The sequence below is a fragment of the Podospora pseudopauciseta genome, assembly GCF_035222475.1.
Source record: "Podospora pseudopauciseta strain CBS 411.78 chromosome 5 map unlocalized CBS411.78m_5.2, whole genome shotgun sequence".
Classification (NCBI taxonomy): Eukaryota; Fungi; Ascomycota; class Sordariomycetes; order Sordariales; family Podosporaceae; genus Podospora; species Podospora pseudopauciseta.
The window spans coordinates 337,237-360,198 of record NW_026946666.1 but is presented as its reverse complement, the minus strand read 5'-3'; the positions used below and the strand labels follow the sequence as shown (position 1 = coordinate 360,198).

General features: G+C 53.2%; 7 protein-coding genes and 1 non-coding gene across 8 annotated transcripts; 5 read left to right on the top strand and 3 right to left on the bottom strand.

The window, feature by feature from the left end:
* Nucleotides 1-409: 409 nt before the first annotated feature.
* QC763_502020 (uncharacterized protein) lies at nt 410-2,297 on the top strand. Its single transcript, XM_062912796.1, has 2 exons — nt 410-1,513; nt 1,568-2,297. Exons 1-2 carry the CDS (start codon nt 645-647, stop codon nt 2,040-2,042), a joined length of 1,344 nt encoding a protein of 447 aa, XP_062763841.1. The 5' UTR covers nt 410-644; the 3' UTR covers nt 2,043-2,297.
* A 196-nt stretch (nt 2,298-2,493) lies between these two features.
* QC763_502030 (uncharacterized protein) lies at nt 2,494-3,558 on the top strand (the record flags this gene model as incomplete). Its single annotated transcript, XM_062912797.1, has 1 exon — nt 2,494-3,558. The coding sequence occupies one exon, from the start codon at nt 2,494-2,496 to the stop codon at nt 3,556-3,558; it is 1,065 nt and encodes a 354-aa protein (XP_062763840.1).
* A 60-nt stretch (nt 3,559-3,618) lies between these two features.
* QC763_502040 (uncharacterized protein) lies at nt 3,619-4,788 on the bottom strand (the record flags this gene model as incomplete). Its single annotated transcript, XM_062912798.1, has 1 exon — nt 3,619-4,788. One exon carries the CDS (start codon nt 4,786-4,788, stop codon nt 3,619-3,621), a length of 1,170 nt encoding a protein of 389 aa, XP_062763839.1.
* A 1,365-nt stretch (nt 4,789-6,153) lies between these two features.
* QC763_502050 (uncharacterized protein) lies at nt 6,154-7,849 on the top strand (the record flags this gene model as incomplete). The annotated part of the gene is made up of 4 exons (XM_062912799.1): nt 6,154-6,470; nt 6,528-7,004; nt 7,057-7,165; nt 7,223-7,849. 4 exons carry the CDS (start codon nt 6,154-6,156, stop codon nt 7,625-7,627), a joined length of 1,308 nt encoding a protein of 435 aa, XP_062763838.1. The 3' UTR covers nt 7,628-7,849.
* A 1,645-nt stretch (nt 7,850-9,494) lies between these two features.
* QC763_0080010 lies at nt 9,495-9,579 on the bottom strand. Its single transcript has one exon. It is a non-coding gene; the product is annotated as a tRNA-Ala (tRNA).
* Nucleotides 9,580-11,116, top strand: QC763_502060 (uncharacterized protein). The gene is made up of 3 exons (XM_062912800.1): nt 9,580-9,702; nt 9,768-10,335; nt 10,395-11,116. Exons 2-3 carry the CDS (start codon nt 10,177-10,179, stop codon nt 11,004-11,006), a joined length of 771 nt encoding a protein of 256 aa, XP_062763837.1. The 5' UTR covers nt 9,580-9,702; nt 9,768-10,176; the 3' UTR covers nt 11,007-11,116.
* A 31-nt stretch (nt 11,117-11,147) lies between these two features.
* VPS41 (Vacuolar protein sorting-associated protein 41) lies at nt 11,148-15,571 on the bottom strand (the record flags this gene model as incomplete). Its single annotated transcript, XM_062912801.1, has 4 exons — nt 14,859-15,571; nt 13,817-14,802; nt 12,057-13,761; nt 11,148-11,972 (listed from the first exon to the last, which is right to left on the bottom strand). The coding sequence occupies exons 1-4, from the start codon at nt 15,264-15,266 to the stop codon at nt 11,148-11,150; spliced, it is 3,924 nt and encodes a 1,307-aa protein (XP_062763836.1). The 5' UTR covers nt 15,267-15,571.
* On the top strand, nt 14,677-21,845 carry APC1 (Anaphase-promoting complex subunit 1; the record flags this gene model as incomplete). The annotated part of the gene is made up of 2 exons (XM_062912802.1): nt 14,677-19,088; nt 19,137-21,845. The coding sequence occupies exons 1-2, from the start codon at nt 15,768-15,770 to the stop codon at nt 21,843-21,845; spliced, it is 6,030 nt and encodes a 2,009-aa protein (XP_062763835.1). The 5' UTR covers nt 14,677-15,767.
* Between the last annotated feature and the right edge of the window lie 1,117 nt (nt 21,846-22,962).

Here is a 22,962-nt window from a genome sequence, read left to right as displayed (position 1 = left end):
GAACAGGTAGTGCTAGTTGAAATCGACGTGTTGGCCTATGCCCTGGCTCATAGGGCTGCAAGTGTTAGGCCAGTTAAGCTCGTAAGCCAAGGACATGCCGTCTTTGCACGCCGGTCCTGGGCAGCCAATGGAAATGTCCGCCTGGGTTGAAGAGCGCCTACAAGTCTTGACCCCTGATCTACCCGCCACTACGGCGATACCCCTGAAATTTGGTCAATTATCATGCGTTCTCTGATGGCTTGAGCGCAGATTAACGACGTGAACATGGTGTTGACCTACGTCGTCGACGCACGCCACAAGAGAGACAAACAGACCCGTTGACCGAGACGTATCTATCAGATCTGGTCGTCAGTGGCAAGGCATTCTGAGTATAAAGTCATGTCGTTTCCCACCTCAACTCAACTCAGAGTTTAAATCCTCACCCCATCGCGCAGTCTCAGGCAGGAATATAACACCGAGAGCCTCGTTCATTCGTTGGGAAGCCTTGCTACCTAGTCACTCTCTTCAGCCATTCCTTCGTTACTTACCTACACTGATATACACTTCACATTCATTTCAACCAATCTACCCACGACCCTTCCTCACCACTGTTGCACTTTTGACAAACGCCCTTACAGTCCATTTGCTATAATCTAACTGCAAAGATGCGTTGGACACAATTCTGCTCCTCCCTTATTGCTGGGTTCTTGGCCACTACATCCCTTGCCGCAACATGGGAGAGAGACGTCTGGGCGCCGACCTTCCGTGTCGGCGGAAAAGGAGGCAGCGAATTTGAGTTGCTGGCGGAAACCGGCCAAACCGTCCAAAAGATTCGCGTCTTCAGGGTAGCCACCACGAAGAACAAGCGAACTCTCCGGGGCATCCAGGTTACCTTCTCTGATGGCGCGACCCGAAGCGCTGGAGCATTGGAGGGTGAATCCAAAGACTACCACTTTCAGCCAGGCGAAGCAATCACCGAGATGACTTTGTGGGGTAACGGTGATGGAAAACGCACCGGCCGCATTCTGTTCAAAACCACCATTGGAGGCGAGTTTGATCACGGGCAAGAAACAACTGGTCAAGGAAACTTTGTCATGGAGGTTGGATCGGGAATGCTCATCGGCTTTGTTGGAAGAGCAGGCAAGGAGATGGACCAGCTGTCCCCTGTTTTTATCAGGAAGCTGGCCAAAGATCCGGTGCTCGAGGATGTCCGCATTGACTCGTACAATCCCTTTGCGAATCTCGAGCTGGAGACATTAAGCACCAAAAAGGTGAAATGGGATGGAGTGGCCCACAACTGGAGCTTCGGTGACACGATCATGCGTTCTACCTCCACGACTTGGACAACTTCATCGTCTACCAGTTTGACTTTCGGCATGTCCATTAAAGCTGGCATTCCCGACGTCGTGAGTGTCGAGACATCCGTGTCATGGTCTACGAGCTCTTCCTCTAGCCAGTCGACGACTCAGAGCAAAGATAAGACATTGACCTGGTCCCTTGGCGGACGGATTAATTCACCCGAGGAGGCTGTTGAGTAAGTGACACAATGCCTGCACTGTCTCACACCAGTTGCTAATGAGTTCCCTAGTTGCACGGCGCAGGTTTGGTCAGGCAACCTGAATATCGGATGGGACGGCGTTCTCGTCCTCGACACTGGTGTCAGAGTCTACAGAATACCTACTCGGGGCACTTTGAAGAGGGTGGACGTGTCCGAGGTCATTTCACAATGCAGCCCGCTGTACCCAGAGCTTGTCCGTCCCGGGTCAACCCAACCAGCTGTCCAGACTCCCACACCCACACCTACCGGATTCATCACCGTTACCACAACATCTCTCTCGACTCCTTCGTCTTCTCCCTCTACGGGGATCAAGCCACAGCCAGGCACCGTGGAGAACTGCGCTGAATTCCACAAGGTGGTCGCTGGAGACACATGCCACGATATTGCGCAGGGAGCAGGGATTACCTTGGACGAGTTTTACGCGTTGAACAAAAAGGTCACGATTGACTTTGAGTGCGACAACCTCTACCGCGGCTACCATGTTTGCGTTGGTCTCGCTGCATGAGGGGCGCCCTTGGATATAGTGGGAATAATCAGAGCGGGGAACCTTTCTTTACGACGGTCATGGTGAATGGGCCAGGTGATGATGGAAGTGACTTTTGATAATGGTTTTTTATGCGGTGATGGAAATGAGGCGGTATTTATGGGAATGAAGGTTGGTGATAAGTGGACAGTCTTCACCGATATCTAACTTCATACGCTCTTTTATTTTATTTTGATTTTTTAGATAAATAACAAACTTGAGACTCTCTTTAACAAATTGGAAAAATGCAATTGACTTATGTGTGTGTCATGGCCATCTCAATTCAGGGGCTCAGGGGTAACACCCTGGCAGACCCCTAACCCTCCCTGGTCCAGCCTCGGCTATTTTTGGGTCCGGTGCCATTGACCCCTCACAACGCGCGCCTTGCTCATCATGAACGCAACCACAAGACAAGCCTTACCTACACAGCAGGATGGGCGGAGTACCGACACGACCGGCCACAAGGATCATGATCGTGGGAGACTCGATTTCCCACGGCCGTGAAGGCGACTGGACTTGGCGGTATCGAATATGGGAATGGTTTCGACAAAACAACACTCCCGTTGTGTTTGTGGGGCCGCACAAGGGCACCATCCCACCTCCTCCAGAGGATGATCGAACTCGCGATGGGGGATACGCTCCAGATGTGGACCGAGATTTCCTCCAGGATTGCTATCATTATTCTTGGTGGGGAAAAGCAGCATGCGTCGTCAAGGACGGAATTGGCGAACAGGTTGCCACACACAAGCCGGACCTGTGCCTTGTAGAGTTGGGCTTCAACGACATTGGGTGGGGCATAAGCGATCCAGGGGGAACCCTCAAGAGCATGGAGGCCTTGATAACAGAAGCGCGCACTCACAACCAGGCCCTCAAATTTGCCATCGCAAACGTACCGCAGCGTACTATTGTTCCGGGACTGGGTGATCTACCCGTGAGAGTCGAGACGTATAACGAACTGCTCGCTCAAGCAATCCCAAGCTGGAATCAACCGTCGTCACCCGTTGTTTTGGTTCATCTTTGCGAGAACTACCTTTGCAGAGAAGGATCCTACGATGGGCTTCACCCTGGCGCTCTTGGCGAATTTGAGATTGCCCAAGCCTTCTCGCGCACGCTGCTCTCTCCCGAATTTGCCTTGACAGACAGGTCAACAAAAGAGCTCGAGATCCCTCAACCGGTGCCGCGTCGTGTCTTGTCCACGCCAGTCAACCTTGCAGCAGCGGCGTCATCGCCAAATCGCGAGGGCTGGGTCAGGCTCACAGTCACATGGGACCTCGTCTACGGTGCCTACTCTTACGACATTCGAATAAAGACTGGACATGACGACGCTTTGTGGGACTGGCATCCGGTGCAGGACACACGATATCAGCTCTGGTGCTCACCAATGTACCTCCCTACACCAGAGTGGAAGGCTCAAGTACGAGCCACCGCCGGCGAGCATGTCACATCAAACAACAGCCAATTGGTGAACGTTATTGTCGGGCAGGAGGGTGATCTCTAGATGAGCATGGGTATTGTTTTATTTGCTTCATTATCATAATTTAATCGTACAGGTCAAGGCTTAGTGCTTCTGATAAACGGCACCAGTCCGCTCAATCTCATACGCGACGTCCTTGCCACGTCCCTCGGCCTCGAGCTTCCGTACCAGCGGAAGCACCTCCTTGCCAAACTGCTCAACCTCTTGATCGTAATGAAGGAAGGCAGTCAAGAGCAAGTTGACACCCAAAGCCTTGAGCAACACAATTCTCTCGGCCACCTGTTCCTTGGTACCGACCAACTTGGTCTTGAACCCATCATTATACTGCACCAGATCATTAAACGTGCTCGTCGCCCACATGCCCTGCTTCTCCTTGGTGCTCTGGCCAGCATTCTTCACTTCCTGCGCAAACGCCTCAATCGCCCCCTGGTCGGCCTTGCCCTGAATCTCCTGCAGCACTCTAATCGCCTCCTCCTCGGTATCCCTCACAATCACAAACCCATTCACCGCAAACTTGACGTGCTCCTCCCTGCCAACCTTGGCAGCCCTCGCCTTGACATCCTGAATCTGCGCCCTGAACCCCTCGAGATCATTCCCGTTCATAAAATACCAATCTGCCACCTCAGCCCCATTGACCCTCGCATCCTCACTATTCCCCCCCTGAAAGATAGGCGGGTGCGGCTTCTGCACCGGCTTAGGCGCCAGCTTGTAATTCTTGAACCGGTAAAAGTCTCCCGAAAAGGTGAAACCCTCATCCTCGGGCGCGGTCCAGATACCACGCAGACACCTCATGAACTCATTCGAGCGTCTGTATCTCTCGGCGTGATCCAGCCACCACTCCCCAATGGCGTGGAACTCGCCCTTAAACCAGCCCGAGACAATGTTGACGGCGATTCTGCCGTCGGTGTAATTGTCGATGCTGGCGAGCTGCTTGGCAACGACGGCTGGTGTCCATGGGCCGGGGAGGATGGCGGCGATGACTTTGAGCTTTTCGGTGCCGTGGAGGAGGGCCTGGGAGAAGGAGACGGACTCGTGCTGTTCCGAGGCGCCATAGAGGGCCGTGAAGCGAATTTGGGTGAGGGCGTACTCGAAGCCGTGCTGTTCGGCGGTGCGGGCGTAGGTCAGGTTGGATTTGAGGGAGGAAGAGGTGTTTTGGGGGATTTTGGAGACGACGAGGCCGCCCGAGACGTTGGGGACCCAGTAGGCGAAGAGAAGACGGTCGGGGTCGGTGTTGAGTTCGTGTGGTTGAGCCATTGTTGCTTTGTGGTGGTGGTGGTTGTTGTTGTTGTTGTTGTGTGTGTGTTGGCAGAGAGACGGAAAGGGGCTAACTCAGGGGGGTTGAAAACAAAGACGTCCAAGATGAGTAGCGTTGGCTCAAGCAAGCTGCAAGATAAGATCTCTTGACGTCTCGACTATCTCGCGTTCAAGAAACAAGACCGGGTCGATCACGCAATTCAGCAACTGGTTTGGGCAATCCTCTAAACATCCTGCTCGCTCTTATACACTTGGGGCCCCCGCAAAAGGTGGGCAGTTCTCTTGACTGAGATGTGAGCGCATCCCGTCATCGCGCAAGGCAATGATGCCATGCGCCAACAGCATAGAGTTGGAGAGGATCTCGCTTGATCGGCCTGGTCTTGGCGTGGGGAATGCGGACCCCCAGCACGCAATCGACTAGCAAGGCGGAGCTGGGAGACTGGATCTTAGCTTCAGTCTTCCAATGACCATCACTGTAATGAAGAAAAAGAACTGTTTGAAAGCGTCGCGGACGTTCGGAAATTCGGAGTGTGCTCGTTTGCTGCTTGTGCTTGAGCAGAGGGGGGTGCTGCGCACGGGGGGTTCATGGCCAGGACGGAGGTGGAGCCGGCGAAGATAATTGGACAGCAGGTGTAAGTCGAGAGAAAACTCAAAGCTCCATCGCAGTGGTAGCTTCCAAAGCGGCTCCTTCCTGCATCCCTCAGCTGCGGGTAGCTCTGTTATCATTCTTGGGACCTGTGGCGTCATCTTGAAGGGCGTTCACGACTGGCTGGAATCCTAGATCGGCGGCAGCAGGAGGTTGAAGCACGCCAAACATGTCAGATCGTTAACCCATCGAATCAATCTAATCCATCTAAGACACCAAGATCTCAATGAGCATGATACTACGCAGCCTGCTGGGATTAAGGGTCTTGGTTGCTCTTCTTAGTCGCCATTTGCTGCCCATGGCTTGTGGTGTGCTCTGAAACACGCAAGCCTTCAATCCCAATAGCGCCGGGTAGAGCCGTTTTGTTTGATTTCGGGGCGGGAAGAGTCTCACCTGCTTCTTACAAGCGTATCCTTACCAGAAAAGCGACTCACGGAATTTTGGAGGCTTTATTCGCAATACCAATCGGGAGTTTTCGTGACGAGATGGGAAGCACGATCGATACGGTCGCCATGGCAGCAGCAGAGGGATACCCGAAGGGCATGATGGCGTTGATGTGGAAGGTTATGAGCCTTAGTATAAGAACAGGGCATACTACTCACATTCTCAACATGTAACTCTTTAGTCTACCGTCAACAGGCCCTTTCTGCCATTCCCACCATTATTTTCAACCTTTTGATACCCCTACACCGTGTCCCTCACAAAAAAAGCACACCAGAATGGCCACTCCAGTGGTTCCTGTCATCAGCCAGGCTCCTTCCGCCACTGACCCAGCAGTCTACGCCGAGTACGAGTCGAAATGGGCGACCTATCCCACTGATGCTCAAGGCTGGCTTGAGCGTGCTCGTGAAGTTGCGGCTGTTTTGTCTGTTGATGCTGCTGCTCGCGAGAAAGCCAACAAGTCCCCCAAAGCCGAGGTTGCTCTTCTCAAGCACTCTGGGCTTTTGAAGGTTCTCGGCCCAAAAAAGTACGGTGGTGGTGAGCAACCATGGAGTGTCGGCTATGAGGTCATCAGAGAAGTTGCCAAAGGCGACGGGTATGTTTCCTCTTCACTTCCCCATGGCAAGCGTTTGAAGCCTAACACATGATGTAGCTCCATTGGCATGTTGCTTGGATACCACCTCTTGTGGTCACGAACAGCCCACGTGGTCGGCAATGATGAGCAGGCCGAACGGTTCCAGAAGCTCATCATCGAAAACAACTACTACGTCGGCGGCGCTGTCAACCCAAGAGACAATGACCTCAAGATCACATACGATGACTCCAACATCACCTACAACGGCTTCAAGAACTTCACCACTGGCGCCGCTGTCTCTGATCTGATTGTCCTCGAGGGTGCCATTCATGACAGACCTGAAGAGCACATTTTTGCCATCGTTCCTACTGCCCAAGCTGGCATTCAGTTCCACTACAACTGGGACAATGTTGGCTTGAGGTTGACGGAGTCTGGTAGCGCCAAGATTGAAGGCATCTCCGCCCCATGGACCGATGCTCTTGGTTGGGATGTGGCGACCAAGAAGCCTGACCCGGCTGTGCTGGGTATTCCTTTTCCCGCTCTCTTGCTTCCTACGTAGGTTTACCTTTACAACCATTTGTCTTGTTCTGATACTAACACAATGCAGTATTCAACTCGTGTTCAGCAATTTCTACCTTGGCATCGCCCTCGGCGCCTTGGACTTTGCCAAGAAGTACACCACAACCAGCACAAGAGCGTGGCCATACGGCGGCGACGTGAGTACCATCCTTTCCCACAATAGATGGAAAACAACGCCTAACCTGCCAAAGCAGAACAAGGAGAAGGCCACCGATGAATTCTACATCCTCTCCACCTACGGCAACTTCTTCGCCCACCTCCGTGCTGCCGAGGCCCTCGCCAACCAGGCTGGGGCCGAAGCTGACCGCATCTATGGCACCTACCAGAACAACCGAGCCGCCTTCCCCATCGAGGAGCGTGGTGAATGGGCCGAGTTGGTTGCCTCCGTCAAGGTTGTCACCACCGATGTTGGTCTTCGGGTGACAGCGGGAGTGTTTGAAGTGACTGGCTCCAGGGCAACTGCCAGCAAGGTTGGGCTGGACAGATTCTGGAGAGATATCAGAACCCACACTCTGCACGATCCGGTGGCTTACAAGAACCGAGAGCTGGGAAGATATGTCTTGCTCGGGGAGCACCCTGAGCCTACTTGGTACACGTAAATGGGATGGATATTGACACGATGGAGTAGCGGCTTAGTTTATACCCTGTAACACATGACAACCTATGCCTCTGACACCTCCCCCAACCCCCAGTTCTCTGATTTGTGTGCTAATTGTTTCTGCGAAGTCATTTTCCGGTATAGACTAGCCCTACATAGAGTGTCAGGTGATTAAGGGAGACAAGATACCAGGTGCGTTGTAATTGACCTCAGCTAGCTAGGTACCCACCTTGGTAAGGTATCAAAGACCAAAGCACCGCCCTCTGACCATGGAAGTCTCATAAAGCCGAAGCCGTAGCAATTACTATGGGCGTTGGCAATGGCCCAATTGCCGAAACTGTTGATGTTGGGGTGGTGACTGTTACCCCCATCGTGAAAGTGTCCAGCGTGTCGTCCATAGTTGTCCACCCTACACCCCCGAGCCAGTTCATTTGGATTGTCAAGTTTGAAGTCTGAATGTGTGAGGAGGCACTCGGTGGTGTTGGCATGATTATTGCCAGTTCGATGGTAGGAATTCCAGTTGCTGGGAGTGTCGCTGGTGCAATTATGGTGTGACATGGAGAAGTAAGGATAAGCTCGGAAGCTGAGACTGATGGCAGAATTGTCATCACGACATATACCAGATCTAGCTTCGTGGGAGACATGATTCTAGAGTAATAGGTTCTAGCAGTGGTGATTCTCCGAGGTCTTCGAAAGGAGACTGTTGTCTTTGGACATTTCTGGTGAGGTCTTTTGACTCTGAAATGAGGCCAGTTTATAGATTTCTTGTGTTTTTGACCATATACCTAAGCAACTGCTCCAATGGTTGATGATTGTCTCATCGGAGGCAAGTGATGTGGCCTTGGAATCGGCCAGGTTTTAAGTAGTACCGGACCTGACCTCGGAGACGGCCATCACGCATCTCGTTTTTAAGTTTCACTCTCCACCATCTTGCTCTTGAAGATCCGATAGGTTCCGAGCACTCCGAAAATGGGCGCCAACTGTTCACGGCCTCGGGATATTTTTAGACTCTCACCTTTTTGCCCAGGACAAAAGTCTGTTAGTTCGATTGGATACTGGTGACATTCGAATAGGTATGCAAGATTGCTTGGTTCGGGTGGATATCTAGGGTACTTGAATGGTGCTAACCGATGGCAAAGGCGCAGGTTACAACATATTGGGAGCAGTATGAGCAAGAGCTCCACGAGCTCAACCAGCTGCAGACCTGCTGCCAGGCAATCTTTTCAGTCACCAAATAACCCCGTTTCGTAGCATAATCCATCATTAAACGCATAGGCAGAACAGCTTGCGCACAGGACAGACCGAGAACTCTTCCATTCACCGCTCACACATCCAAGTTCGTCTTCCTGCTCCGTGTTATCGTGTGGCAAACTGATAATTCTCAGTCTATCTAGAAATGTCAATACGAGCGCAACCGGCAGTCCGTAAATGGGCTTTTTTATAGTCACAGGTAGGTAGGGACACTTTGAATTTCGATTGGTTTTAACTCGTATTTAGATCTTGAGTGCAGATTCGCTGGAGCTCGTCGGCCGGAAGCTTCTTGAAACCGCTGGATTTCTGTGGCCATGCGATTCTACCGCAGTTGGATTGAGATATTTCTTCGAAAAGATGGTTAAAGAGCGAAGAGCATAGCTACGGGCCACTGAGCGCCCCTAGCCTTCAGCCACTTGTGTGCTTTCAGTTGGGATATTCCTGAAGGTGTAGAACGGTACAAGCGCCTTCTGGCGACTCTATCGATAGGTGCCATGTTTGTGTACTTTAGCCTCATTATTCATAATTTCATGCTTCAGGAGGTTAAACAACCAAGGGAGTCTTGGTACTTTGAATTGTGTTAGGGTGAATGTCCAAGGTGCAAAGCCATCCAATCAGGGCGTGTGGCTCAGTTGGTAGAGCGTTCGCTTAGCATACCCACCTGTATGCGAAAGGTCCTGGGTTCGATTCCCAGCTCGTCCACAGCTTCTTCTGGATTTCTTTTTCACCTTGAATCTTTGTTTCATTTTACAAGTTTTTTTTTTTTTTTTACTGTCACTACTTTGTTCCGATAGAGCTCGGCGAAGAGGCAGTAAAGTGAAAAAGGTAAACAAGCCATCGCATTCAAGTGTACAGATCATTGTTTATTTTCCCCCCTTGCACAAGCACAGACAGTTTTTGGGTCATTTATAAGCTCCACTTAGCTCCTCCAAGCCATGGATTTGTCAGAATATCCCACTTGGACCGCAACCATGACGAATCTTCTCGAACAGCGCGGAGAGCGAAGGGGGACAACGGTGAAACAGCTTGTGGGACAAATGGCTCTGATGTGCTGTTAGCCGTCGTCCCATCCGTCCTTTTTGCAAGCTGTACACTAACAAGAGTGGAGATTGGAGAAAGATAGGATGGCTTGGTGTCACAGATTACGACAGTCGTGGTAGCTTGATGGAGGGGTTGAGCACTTGAGCCGCGGGTTCATTTGACTTCGATTGAGCTACCGCTGTATACAGCCGTTGCCAAGTGGCGTCCGGGCTCAGTGTCATATATATATATGGCCCATCTCATTTCCTTTTCAGTCTCATGTTTATAGTCCTTGGAACCAAGTCACGCAATTCATTCAACATCTCGCAACATCATCTCTGCTCTCTCTTCGTACTCTTTGATATCTCACACACAACCGTAGCCATGGCACCCATCGGCAAGATCTACTCCTACCCCGGCAACTACCGCGTCCACATTGTACGTCCCCCTTTCCCCCATGTTGTCCCCTCCCCTTATGATACTAAACCCCCTCCCAGGCCCAAGTCGCCGCCGACCTCAACAATGTCGAGTTGGAGTTCCCTTCTTTCCAAATGGGCGTCACAAACAAAGACCCCTCCTTCCTCTCCAAATTCCCCCTCGGCAAAGTCCCCGCCTTCTCCTCCGCAGACGACACCTTCCACCTAACCGAAGGTCTCGCCATCGCGCGCTACATCGCCTCCTCCGGCCCCGCCTCTTCCCAGCTCCTCGGTGCTGACCCCAAGACCTCCGCCTTGATCGAACAATGGGCTCTCTTTGGCGAGTCTGAGCTCTCCGGCGCTACCATCCCCCCTCTCTTGATGGTCTTGGCCAAAATGATCCCTTATGACGAGGCAAGGTATAACCAGTGCGCTGGCAACCTTGAGAGAGCCGTCAAGAGGCTTGAGGAGGCGGTCAAGGATGGGCGAAAGTTCCTTGTTGGTGACCAGTTGACTTTGGCTGATTTGGCTGTTTTGGGACCCATGACTCTCGCGAGCAAGTTCTTGTTTGACGGGGAGATGAGAAAGCAGGCGCCTTCTGTGGAGGGGTACCTCAAGGGTTTGTTGGAGGTGCCCGAGGTGAAGAAGCACTTTGGGGAGGTGACTTTTGTTGAGAAAAGGGTTCAGGGTTGAATTTCTGGATAATGAGATATGAATTGACAAAAAAAAGTAATTGATTAGATGAGCCACAACACCTTGCACACGGAAAGCTGTCCATGAAACCAACTCATCGTTATGTAGCCAGGCCAACGTATATATACTTCATCTTTGAAATCACGTCTCCTCCGCCTCCTTGCAAACAGGACACCCGCCCGCAATCTTGTCCCTCAACAACATCGCATGCGTCACCTTGGCCCCTATCCGATGCGACACACTCTCCCCAACTGCACTCACCAAGCTCTGATCCACCCTCTCCTCCGGGTGCATCTTCTCCAGCAAATGCGACAAATGATACACATGTCCACAGGCAAACCCAACCAACGTCTCCATCTCCCACTCCGTAAACGCCTCACAACACCCCGCACAATGCCCCGGCGCCCACTTCTTCCCCGGCGGCTTAGGCACCTCATTATCAACCCCATCATCAACAACCTCATGCTTCTCCCCAACAACAGTAGGCACATCCTTCGCCTTGACATCAACATGATCGCCCCCCTTAACCACAACCTCAAACTTCACCCCCTTCCTCTGCCCACTCCTCAGCAAATTCTGCGCCGCCGCCACCTCACTCCTCAACACCTTTGCCACGCCCGAGCTGATACTGTGTTGGATATCATGCTCCTTCATGATATGCTTCAGCCCCTCCCTCAAACCATCAATCTCCAGCCCCTCTGGAATCCGTCTGACAAGAGTGATGGGATTAATCGCCGTCCCGACCTCCTCAAGCAACCCTCTAATGAACCGGGGCTTGTCCATACTATACTCGAGCAAATCCTCCCAAAGATCAGGATCGTCTTGTTCCTTGGCAAAAGCAATCGCGCGGCTGACATCGCCCAGCCGTTCAATAATGAGCGTCAGGGCGCGCTTCATCTGCCCAGTCTTGGAGTACAGGTAGACCAGCTCGGGGATGTAATCGTATCGATCGCATTCTTTGACGGCCTAAGAAAAAGACTGTTAGCATGCTCCTCACACACACACACACACACACACACACGCAAAAGAGGACAGATGGAGTAACCTCACCTCCTCAAACGCATACGCAGTCGAAGTCTTGAGAAAGCTCATCAACAGTCCCTGGTCATACTTTGCAAACAAATGGACCGCCAAATCAGCAAAATTGTCCACCAGAGACTGACTGTCGGTCACAAGCCTCGCCCTCGACTCCCCGCTATGTTCGTGAATCCCCTGCCCCCGCCATAAACCCCGAAGATAAAAGAACGTGTACAGATCCAATTTCTTCTCCTGGAGCTGCTCCACCACAACATCCGGCTTGACCAGTCCATGCTGTGCCTCGTCCACCAGCAGGGTAATCGCCTCATGAGTCGCCTGTTCCAGCTCATCATTCGACATCTTGGCCTGACCTTGAGGAACACGAAGAGTGAGAAAGCTAGGGATGTCATCCGCCACGGCATCAGCCAAATGCCCATCCTTGATCAACCTCATCGCGTTATCCGCATCCTGCAGCTTGATGTAGCATTTGAGAGCCTCCCTATTCCTGCCGTTGGCTTCATGAAGCTTGGCAAGACTCTCCATTACGATGCGCCAGTCGCGACCAACCTCGCCATCCTCCACGCTGTCTTCCCTCACTTCTCGGTAGTTTAGCTGGTTCTCCAAGGCTGTCGTGATGGTGGTAATCTCGAACAAGTCAGGAGACCATCTCTCCAAAAGCTCGCGGAACTGGGGTTTGCTCGTCTCGAGGTAATGCCCAAGCACAACCTCGTAGATGGTTCCCGGGATTGGGGGCCGTGTCCGCTCGGTAGGGATGTGATTGACAATTTCGTCAAACTTGTTCGCCCCAGCAAATGTCCACACCCACTTCTCCCAGCGGTCTGGAGTTCCCAAAACCTTTCCACAGGTCTGTCCAGCTCGTACCCAGTCGCCAGCCTCAACCAGCTCTTGCAGCCACAGTTCGCCGATCCGCCTCTTTTCCTTTTCTGCCGCCGAGTACATCGATTGCATTCCCTCGGCAAGGGAAGCGGTCTCATCGTAAAAATCGTCGGTTGTCTGTGTATGGTCCGGCGATAATGGGCTCGTGTCAACAGCCGTCGACATGATCTCAGGGTGCTCGTTGACAAGCTCCCATGCTTGCTGGTACTGCTGTCGCTCCAACAACCACGACAGATGATCCCCCAAATCTCTCCTCGTCGCGAGGATGCAGTCATACGGACTATGTATAAAGATCTTGACTCCAGGCTTGGTGAGATTTGGATGCACAGATCCACCCTTTGATCGCAAGAGAGCCGACGCGGCAGCAATCTTGACAGGCGATGTGCCCTCGTTGCTGTCCTTGCTTCTGATACTAGCACCTGAGCTGAAGAGAGAGATAGGGTTGAGAGCCGCGTTGAGCATCTCAGTGCCCAGCCCAGCCAACGTCTCCAGGGCGCCCCTACTAGAGGCAGCAGCAGCCACTGTTTGAGCTGGCAAGACACCAAGGTGGTAGTCATTGGACGAAAGCCTTTCGAACCGGCTGAGCGTCAGGCCATCTTTGTCGACCTCTGCCTGAGAAGTGAGATCGATCAGCCGCAGTTCGGGAGGCTGGCTGTTTTGCTTGCGACGAATTCCGCCTGATGGCTCGCTACCACTGGATAATGTGTGCTTGTGGCCGCGAGCCGCGGTACCGTCGTCTTGGTCGTTGGCGTCGTCGTCGTCCGGCAAACAATAGGCGAGAACTAATATCAAGTTTTGGGTATATAACGAAATGCCAGAAATAATGCAATCCATACGAAGTCTGAGGGGTCAGCAAACACAATTGAGAAAAGGGCAACGGGCGGAGGATAACTTACAACTTTACAATCTCTGCCCGGCCAGCGGACTTCTCCCCGGCATGCTTTCCAACGCCGACGCCCCCGGGGTGAACATGTATGATCCAGATGGTCCCACCCCAACCAACCAAGAGACGCTCTATCGTCTTGCTGTGCTTGACCTGTTGTTGTTTCAGTCTTTCCGCAGCTGGCGAAAGGAGGACTTCATGAGATTCCTTCTCAGGCTCATCAGGCTCGACGGCTTGCTCGTCGATCCACTCAGCCCTTCCCTTCCACACGCTGGCCATAGTCTCCCACTCTGCCGTCTGAGGCCGATCAATGTGGCCGATGCGCTTCCAGGCATCGTCTGCATCGGCGCTCTCCAGATGAAGCTTTGTACGCATGATCTTGATGCCATGTTCGTTCAGCCAGACGACGTATTTTCCCGACAAAGACCACTTGATGGTGTTGATAGTTCCCTCGCCAGAGTGCAAAACGGTATCTTTTCCTGTGCTGGCGCCGACCATGCCACCAAGCCAACCTGCCGCCTGCGCAGCTGCCCCCGTTGTTGTGGCAGTACTTCGACCGAGCGGCGCACCCGTCGTCAGAATTAGCTGACCCGACAACCCGCCAGAAAGATATGTCTTGTCGTGCTTGTAGTCTGGAGACAGAGCGACGGCTTGGATAGGGCGAGCAAAGTTGCGCAGCGACACATCCTTGACATCGACCAGAGATTGTACACAGACATTTCCGTCCATCGACGAGGTAGCAATGTAAATATTGTTAGACGGGGTATTCGGCACTGTGTTTTGGAGTTGGGTGGCCCTTCTCGGTGGTGTTGGGACAACATGGCCTTCGCCGATAGATGAACCCGGTCTTCGAGGGCTACTTGGAGTAGCTTTCGGGGTGGCATCGGGTCTGAGCGTCGACAGTGGTGGAGGGTATGGGGAGATGGAAACGGCTGTAACAGAGGCTGAGTGGGCATGATAGACTCGTAATGGTTGGAAAACAGGGAGTTGAATAACATGCTGGTTTAGGCGGTCAGTCACACCATTTCGTGCCAATGCAGGTTAGGGATACCGACGATGTTTCCATTATGTGTTCCTATGATCTGTTTGTCTCCAGCAACTAGAAAGGTGCTTGTCGCATCTCCATTGCGGTAAAGGGGCCCGAGGTGTTGGGTCAATCGCGCGTACTTGAGCTTTGGCTCCTCATCTTCATCCTCGCTTTCTTCCTCGCCCTCTTCTGCCTCTTCCTCGCCCTCTTCCTCCCTTTCACCATCCTCATCACTAGACTGCTCTAATGTGTCATCGGGTTCATCGTCAGAGGTTGCGCCAGCGCCTGTGTTAACCCTGAGCTCCTTCATTGGGCCTGTTGTTGTTGCGTCGCTGGCTGGTGGGTGCTTGAGCGCCACACCAGCGCTGCTGGACTCGGTCGGGCTCTTGTCATGGTGGAGATCGTTGTCGCCGGGCTGTGGCGAGCTTCCTGTCATGTTGATTCAGGCGACGGCAGCAACTTCATGGCGGGTTTGGAGCAGGGCGCAGAGCGAGGGTCGTATGGCTATGGGGTTCAGGTTGCCTGTGGGGAGCCGAGTGTTTGTTGAGTTGCTTCGGGAAGCTTTAGGCGCGGCCAAAAGCTACGTCAGAGCTTAAACGGCGGTCCCTGCAGTGGTTGGGGTAAGCTTTGACCAATAGACAGCTGCCCCTCAAAGTGGGGATATTCAATGGGCAGCCTTGCGACCCCCAGACGCGGGTTCCAGGCTCTCAGACGCGCTTTCTGGGATACAGTGCTCTTGACCTACTGACTGCCCTGCGATGGGCATTGCGGCCCTCTGAAGACAAAACGAAGAAAGAAGATCATTTCCAGGCTGTTCTTTCCAGCGAATGCACTGAAGGAGATGGATCGCCAGCAATTACCTTCAACCATTACCCGGCACTCGACCTTTTGTATAATTTGAGGAGGGAAACAGGACAGCACCAAACACAACAAAACTATGGCCTCGATTGCTTCACTCGGGGTGCATCAACCCACCGGCTTGCGACATGCCATTCAAGAAGGGATACTCGACCCTGACCCGCCTCCATCTACCTACACGTGGGACATCAGCCTTAGCAAGGACGGTGATAACGAATATGAGGATGAACTGCTCACGACGAAGAACTGTGTGCTCTGGTCCCGCGGCGGGGTCTTTCGAAAGAGCTTCAAATTCGACCTCGAAAACGAACCTATCGCCCAAGCCCTCCTAGCCAACTTCCCTGCCTCGGCCGAACACCAGTCTAGAGATAACGACAAGCAAAAGAAGAAGGCTCTCGAAAAGCCCAACCTCTCGAAAGCTCTCGTCGTCTTCCTCAAGACCCAGGCGCACATCTACTTCCTCTCCGGTGCCAGCCATGTCGTCCACATGCCCTTCGAAGTCGAGTCTGCCTGCGCAGCACCATGTGGTGTCATCATTCAACGCAAGCCACGGGCGAACAATACAGCTCCGGTTTCGTTGCGTCTCCCGAAAGTACCGCCCAACTCCTTCGTGTCGTTCCAGCCGCCGCCATCGTCGTCCAATACCCAACGAGGGCCCGAGTTCTCGACCGAGGGGCTGGGCAACCCGAAAGTACTGCCCCTCCGACTCAGCTCGACACTGGAAAATATGTGGCAACCTCCTATGGAAACAAGTGAAAGTCACTGGCCTCGGCTTGTTTGCCTGACGGATCCGTTGTTGGAAATCGGACTGGTGGTGACACAGCAAGATCGGACGAAGCCTCCAAGGGGTCGGAGGGGTTCGACCGGGCCCCTGTTTCTCAGTCCTGCCGAAGAAATGCTTCACATAGAGTCTGTCAAGCTCCCGAATCTACCGGCATCGGAAGCTGGGGGCTTGCATATTGCCGTTACCGTTAACCGCGAAGCCGGCATGTACACAGTTTGGCGACTGACCTATCTAGAGAATGAGGACCCATTTCTGAGCAAAAAGAAGAAGAGGAGAACATCATCTTCGCGGCGACGTAGTTCTATGGCTCCAGGCCTGCCAAGCGGAGCTGCCACCCCGATTCACCCGTCCATGAGAGAGAGCTTTGGTGCACCACTTCCAGGCAAAAGAACCAGGAAGAGCGTTAGGATCGAGGAAAGCGAAAAGGCCTTGGACAATGCTCTCAACTCTTTGGATCCGGACAAGCGCAACGATGCTACTCGGAGGCAGTCACGCCGAGTAAGCTCTCTGTTGGCTCGTGCTGATCTGTCTGCATCTCAAGATCGAGCAACCTTCACCGAACAGTCAAGCAGGAGGCTAGACTCCCAGGGGAGCCAGCGTGCTCGCATGAGTAGTGGATATGCCGGTTCAGTATTCAGTAGCAGCTTCAGCGGCAATCGAGACTTGAACAGCCTCCATGAAGCGCCGGTGGATAACCTGCTGGACGAGCTTCGTGCTGGTGGTGATTTTGAGGGGTTTCATAGTATGGGTCTGGAGGATCACGACTTTGATGGACTGACACGGGAGATGATGCTTACCAAGATCCACAGCTTCAGCATGGACAACGCCAACCTGCGATACTCTCTATCGGACAAGCCTGCCAGGACACACTCCAAGGTCTTTATACTTGCTAGCCCTCCTACTGCCACGGATGAGCAAGGGCGCGCCATGCTTCTTGTTGGTATCCAGGACCCTGTCGACAGGAGACTCCAGCTTCTGACCCTCCATGTCGATATTCGTGACGAGAAGATCACAACAAAAAGTGCCATGAAAAGTTTCTCAAACCCAAGCAGCCTCACTATTGTTCCCGGAGAGCCCCGGAGGGTTCAAAGCGTGGTCGATTCATGCAAACTATCCGACGGGCATGAGACCATCATGATCTTGTCTGAAGACACCTCCGGCGGAAGAGAGCTCAGCCTGCAGTCCCCTTGGGGCAAAGTAACGACTGTAACATTACCATTGTTATTTTCTGACAACCTGCACAGCCTCGATTACGCAGGCAGCCACAAGGTCAACAAAGAGGTTCGAGGCAGGCGGTCGATGGGCATTGGCATGACCTGCACTCAGATAGATTCCGTCTGTCACTCAAACTCGCGTGGTGTGGTTGACCTTCGAGACAAGGACGGCAGGTTTCATCGAGTGAGAATCCAGTTGCAGCCTTCATCGCCTCAAATACGTCGCGTCCTGGATACTTGCCGGAGTGTCCTACCTACTCCTTATGCCGACAAGCTACTGGCAGGGTGGTGGCACATCATGCAGTGGCTTCAGAGCGGGCGTGTTCGGGGTCTAAGCCGCCCCATAGTGGACAAGGAATGGACAGCACTCGTTATACTGCTCTTTTCCAGCTTCCTCGCCTTGCGGCACAACAGTGAGACTTCCCTCAGGAGCTATGGGGAGGGCGCAGCACAGCCCCCATGCCCAAAGAGCTGGGACACGATGCGCGTCTACGAAAACCCCAGCTCATCAGCGTGCCCGCCTTGGACTCGCACCAAAGCATGGCGGTGGCTTCTTGATACTCCCGTCTTTGAACCGGCCCCCGTGACTGCCGAATCAGGCCCTCGTCCACCAAGCTTCCTTGCTATTCACATCGAACTAGCGCAGAGATGGATGGCGTCTTCTGGCGGCGTACTGGCTTTTGGCTTTGATGGATACCTTCCCACGGCTCTCGGCAGAGGTAGCCCTGGACGCAGTAATGCAGCATGGAGTATGATGATGGCGCTCCATCTTTTCCTCGAGGAACAGAAACTGAACATTCTGTCTCCCGAGGATACGATACACGGCCAGGTCGATTTGAGGACAGCGCTCTGCCAGGTCTCTAGGTGGCTCGGCTGGCAGAGGCACGAAGCCATTTATGCGCTGGGCATAGACGTGGAACTGGAATCAGTACATGATCTGGTTCCTACTCTCGCGGCCGAGGTAGTTGAACCGCCGACCTGCTTTTGCGTGCTGAGCTGGATTCAGGACCATCTTGCATACGGTAAGGGGGGCAAGTTCCCGACATTGCCTCTCGTCTACTCCACTGGCTGCCCAGATGCAGTTTCTGGAAAGTCAAGATCGCAGCTCTGGTCATCCTTAACACCTCGATCGCTCATGTTTGCCAAGTTCTTTGGTCTTCTTGGCACCACAACGAACCGGTACGAAGTGGTTGTGGCCATGTATGAGGCTCGTTTCACATCACAAATTCTCGAAACATTGCCGGAGGCAGTTCTCACGCCTTTACAGGACATTATATTCATGTGTCAACCAAACCCACCGCCTTCGTGGTCCAAGGAGCTACTCTCTCTAGTGAGTCGGACTGACATCAGCACTGTCTTGCGGCCATCAAAGACATGGCGACCAATTGGGGCTGAGATCAATGTGAGTGTTCGGTTCATAGTTGTGCTATTATCTGCTAACATGCCCCAGGCCCCATCACACGCTGCGAAATGGGATGTGCGAATGCTGTGTCAGCACCTCGACGACTTCCACGACCGCGCAGAGGAGACAGAGGCCACAGAACGCCAGGCCGTGGTGCGCTCCTTGTTTAGAGAAGACAGACGGCTCAATGAGGCTCAGAATCTCTTATCAACATCCAAGCACCGCGTCGTCCGCCTCAACCCCAAGCCGGGCACAACGGAGCCAGAGTATCTCGAGCAACAAAAGCAGCTTGTCGCTACTGTGGCGACGAGTACCCTTGCCATACCAGCAGGCAGGGGCCTCTTGTACTTTGCTCTTCGCTTTCCACTTCTTACTCAAAAATATCAGATCAACGGATTCCAGCTCACATGCGTCGTCCAGCCGATTAACAACTCGGTCGGCGTGGACAAGGCCATGTTTACTGAGGAAAAGATTAACTGGGCCTTCTTCCACCAGGGCGTCTCGGGTGGACTTGCCATCTCACCTCATGCAAAAGGCATTGACACATCGTGGATTCTGTACAACAAGCCGGGGTCAGATTTGAACAATCGACATGCCGGATTTCTGCTCGCCCTCGGCCTGAACGGTCATCTCAAGTCGGTCGCCAAGTGGGTTGCGTTCAAGTACCTCACACCCAAGCATACTATGACATCCATTGGCCTACTTCTCGGCCTGGCAGCCTCGTATCTGGGGACCATGGACTCGCTGATCACGCGCCTTCTGTCGGTGCACGTCACTCGTATGCTGCCGAGAGGGGCTGCCGAGCTCAACTTGTCGCACCACACCCAAACCACTGGCATCATGGGCATTGGGCTTCTTTACTGCAACAGCCAACACCGCCGCATGAGCGAGATCATGATGTCGGAAATCGAGTATCTCGAGGATGGAGAGGAGGAGAACCCACTTCGCGACGAAGGCTATCGTCTGGCTGCCGGCTTTGCTTTGGGCTTCATCAACCTCGGCAAAGGAGGCGACCTGAAGGGGCTGAGAGATATGCGCTTGACGGAAAAGCTCCTGACAATCGCCACGTCCACCAAGCGCGTGGAGCTGGCTCATGTCTTGGACCGTGCCGCTGCTGGCGCTGTGATGGCTATTGCCCTCATTTTCATGAAGTCTGAGGATCATATTGTTGCACGCAAGATTGATGTTCCTGACACAACGTTGCAGTTTGACTATGTCCGGCCTGATGTTTTGCTTTTGAGGACGGTGGCGAAGAATGTTATTCTTTGGAAGGAGATCAAACCTACCTTTGACTGGATCAAGAGCAGTTTGCCTTCTATTTATCATTCACGGGCACGTCTGAGTAGCACTCGGAAGCTTCAAAGCAGGGACATGTCTTTTTTCTCCATCTTGGCTGGCATTTGCTTTTCGCTGGGCCTTCGGTTCGCCGGCTCGGCGAATATCCAAGTTCGGGATCTGCTTGTTCACTACCTCGACGAGTTTGTACGGATCGTTAGAAGCCCGGTGACGAACTTTGACGCGGAGCTAGCTCGCAGCAACGCGAGGATGTGTATGGATCTGGTGGCGCTGTCTTGCGCCACGGTGATGGCCGGGACGGGGGACATCACTGTGCTCCGTCGTTTGAGAGGTCTGCACGGTCGAGACGACAAGAGCACCACGTACGGAAGCCACATGGCTGCTCACCTGGCGATTGGCGCTCTGTTTTTGGGGTGCGGAACCGCCACGTTTGGGACGAGTAACCTTGCCACTGCTGCTCTCCTGGTCGCTTTTTACCCGCTGTTTCCTGCCAACGTCCAAGACAATCGGGCGCATCTGCAGGCGTTTCGTCACTTTTGGGTTCTGGCTACGGAACCCCGGTGTTTGGTTGCGAAGGATTTGGCTACCGGTCAGCCGATGAACACGCCGATTAATATCCATTTGAAACCGGGGTCTGCGACGGCTGTGGCGGCGGCGTCGCAGACGGGGAGTGATGCGACAGATCCGGAGGTTGTTATCCTCCGGCGGCAGACTCCTTGCTTGCTTCCGCCGCTAGATGATGTCTTACGTGTTGCCACGGACGCTGGTGGACTGGGTTGTTGGGATTTGACGATTGATTTTCAAAATCAGCCCAGTCTGGCGGATGAGTTCAGGAACAACCAGAGTGTTTATTTGCGGAGGAGACCGGCGCATGAGGGGACTTTCCCGGCTACGTTGCGCGCGCTGGGGAGTAGCGAGGTTGTTGACAAGGGGTTGGGTGGGAGGGATCCGATGGAGTGGGTTTTCGAGTTGCAGGCGCTGCGGGATTTGACGCACGCGGAGAGGGGGTTGGTGCTTGATCGGTTGGGGAGTAGTGGTGGGGGGGTGGGCGAGGGGGAGGGGGCGAGCACGGCTGTGGATGCCAAGCTGGTGTTGAGGGCTGGGTTGGATACGGAGGGGTGGTCGAGGGATAGGTTGTTGGGGTTGAGGTTGTTGTTTGAGTGGGCCGAGAGGAGGGGGGTTTTTGCTGGGAGGGTGGTGGACAAGACAGAGGCTGGGGAGGGGAAGGGGAGGAAGAAGGGGAAGACGCCTGCCAAAAACGGGAAAAAGGTTTCTATGTCTGTTGGGGTCGAGGGACAAGGTGGGGGGAAGAGTGAGGGGGTGGTTGGAGGGAGGGAGAGGGAGTTGGATGCAGTGGAGAGGGAGTTAGATGCGGTGGAGAGGGGGGAGGTTTGGTGGATGAGGGATAGTGTAATTGGGGAGTTGAAGGGAAGGGCGTGGCTAGCGGGGAGGGATACGTGAGAGTATGGTCTGGAACAAGAGCAATATTCATGTTATGATATGGACAAAGTATGTGTTCGGGCTTCAAAAAGAATACAGCAACTCTACACTTGCTATTGATGGAAGATGGTGAATTGTGAACACTAGAATACCCAGGTAGGCACGCCTCTGTAGGATGTACCTCTCGGCCGGACACTTGACTCATTCTTCCTGGGTCTTGAATCCCGCCCGTACCCAAAGTGTGTGTTGTCGTCATCCTACCGCCAAGGTACTTCAAGGGTACGGCACCTCCTTCCGTTGAGGGTAGGGCAAAATAAATGGAACGACACTGGTTTCCAACCTCATCAAGGTACATGGTGTGTTGGTCGTCCTTGTAGATTGTGAATACGAGGCCATCTGAATGTCGCTGCAAATTGCTAGATAGGCGTGTTTAGCAGGAAGCGATTCGCATTAGCAAAAATAGAATGTATCGGTGTAAGATAATACGGAAAGGGGCAATTAATTACTAACCCAACACGATATTTGAAAGGCTTGGTCCGCCAATCGCTCCCAAAGTTCCATTTAAACTTCATATTTCCCAGGGAAGAGGCAGTTAGTTTCCTGTTATCTCCCAGGTTGTCAAGCCCCCGTTGGGGGTGGGGTTGCAGTCACCGCCGGCGCCGGGTCTGGGATTATGGTTGCAGTCCCCGTCGTCGGCGCAATACTGGTGCGTGTTTGGGTGGTTAGTGTTTGCGATATACATGGATGGGATGGGAGAGAACTCGCGACCAGGACTGAGTAGTTGATTCCGCAGCTGACAAAGTGGAAGCCTTCTACTGCCTGGCGTTTGCTGGTGCTGGCTGCGCTGTGGAGGTCTGCGGTGACTGGCTTTAGGTGAGATCCGACTGAGAAGGAAAGGGAGTGAGAGGAGGGCGAAGATGAATGAGGGGATCATGTTGGGTCTTTTTTGGTGATAATGTTAGGGTAGTGAGGACTCATATGGTTGGAGATGACAGGAGGATGAGGAAATATTGGGATTGCTCGGAGGGGAGACATGGCTATTTCTACTTGATATGTGCTCGCCGTAAGGAGGACAATGCGCAATGAAGTTGATAAGAATTAGCAGTTGCTTTGGACTCGGTCCCGATGGGATGCTGAA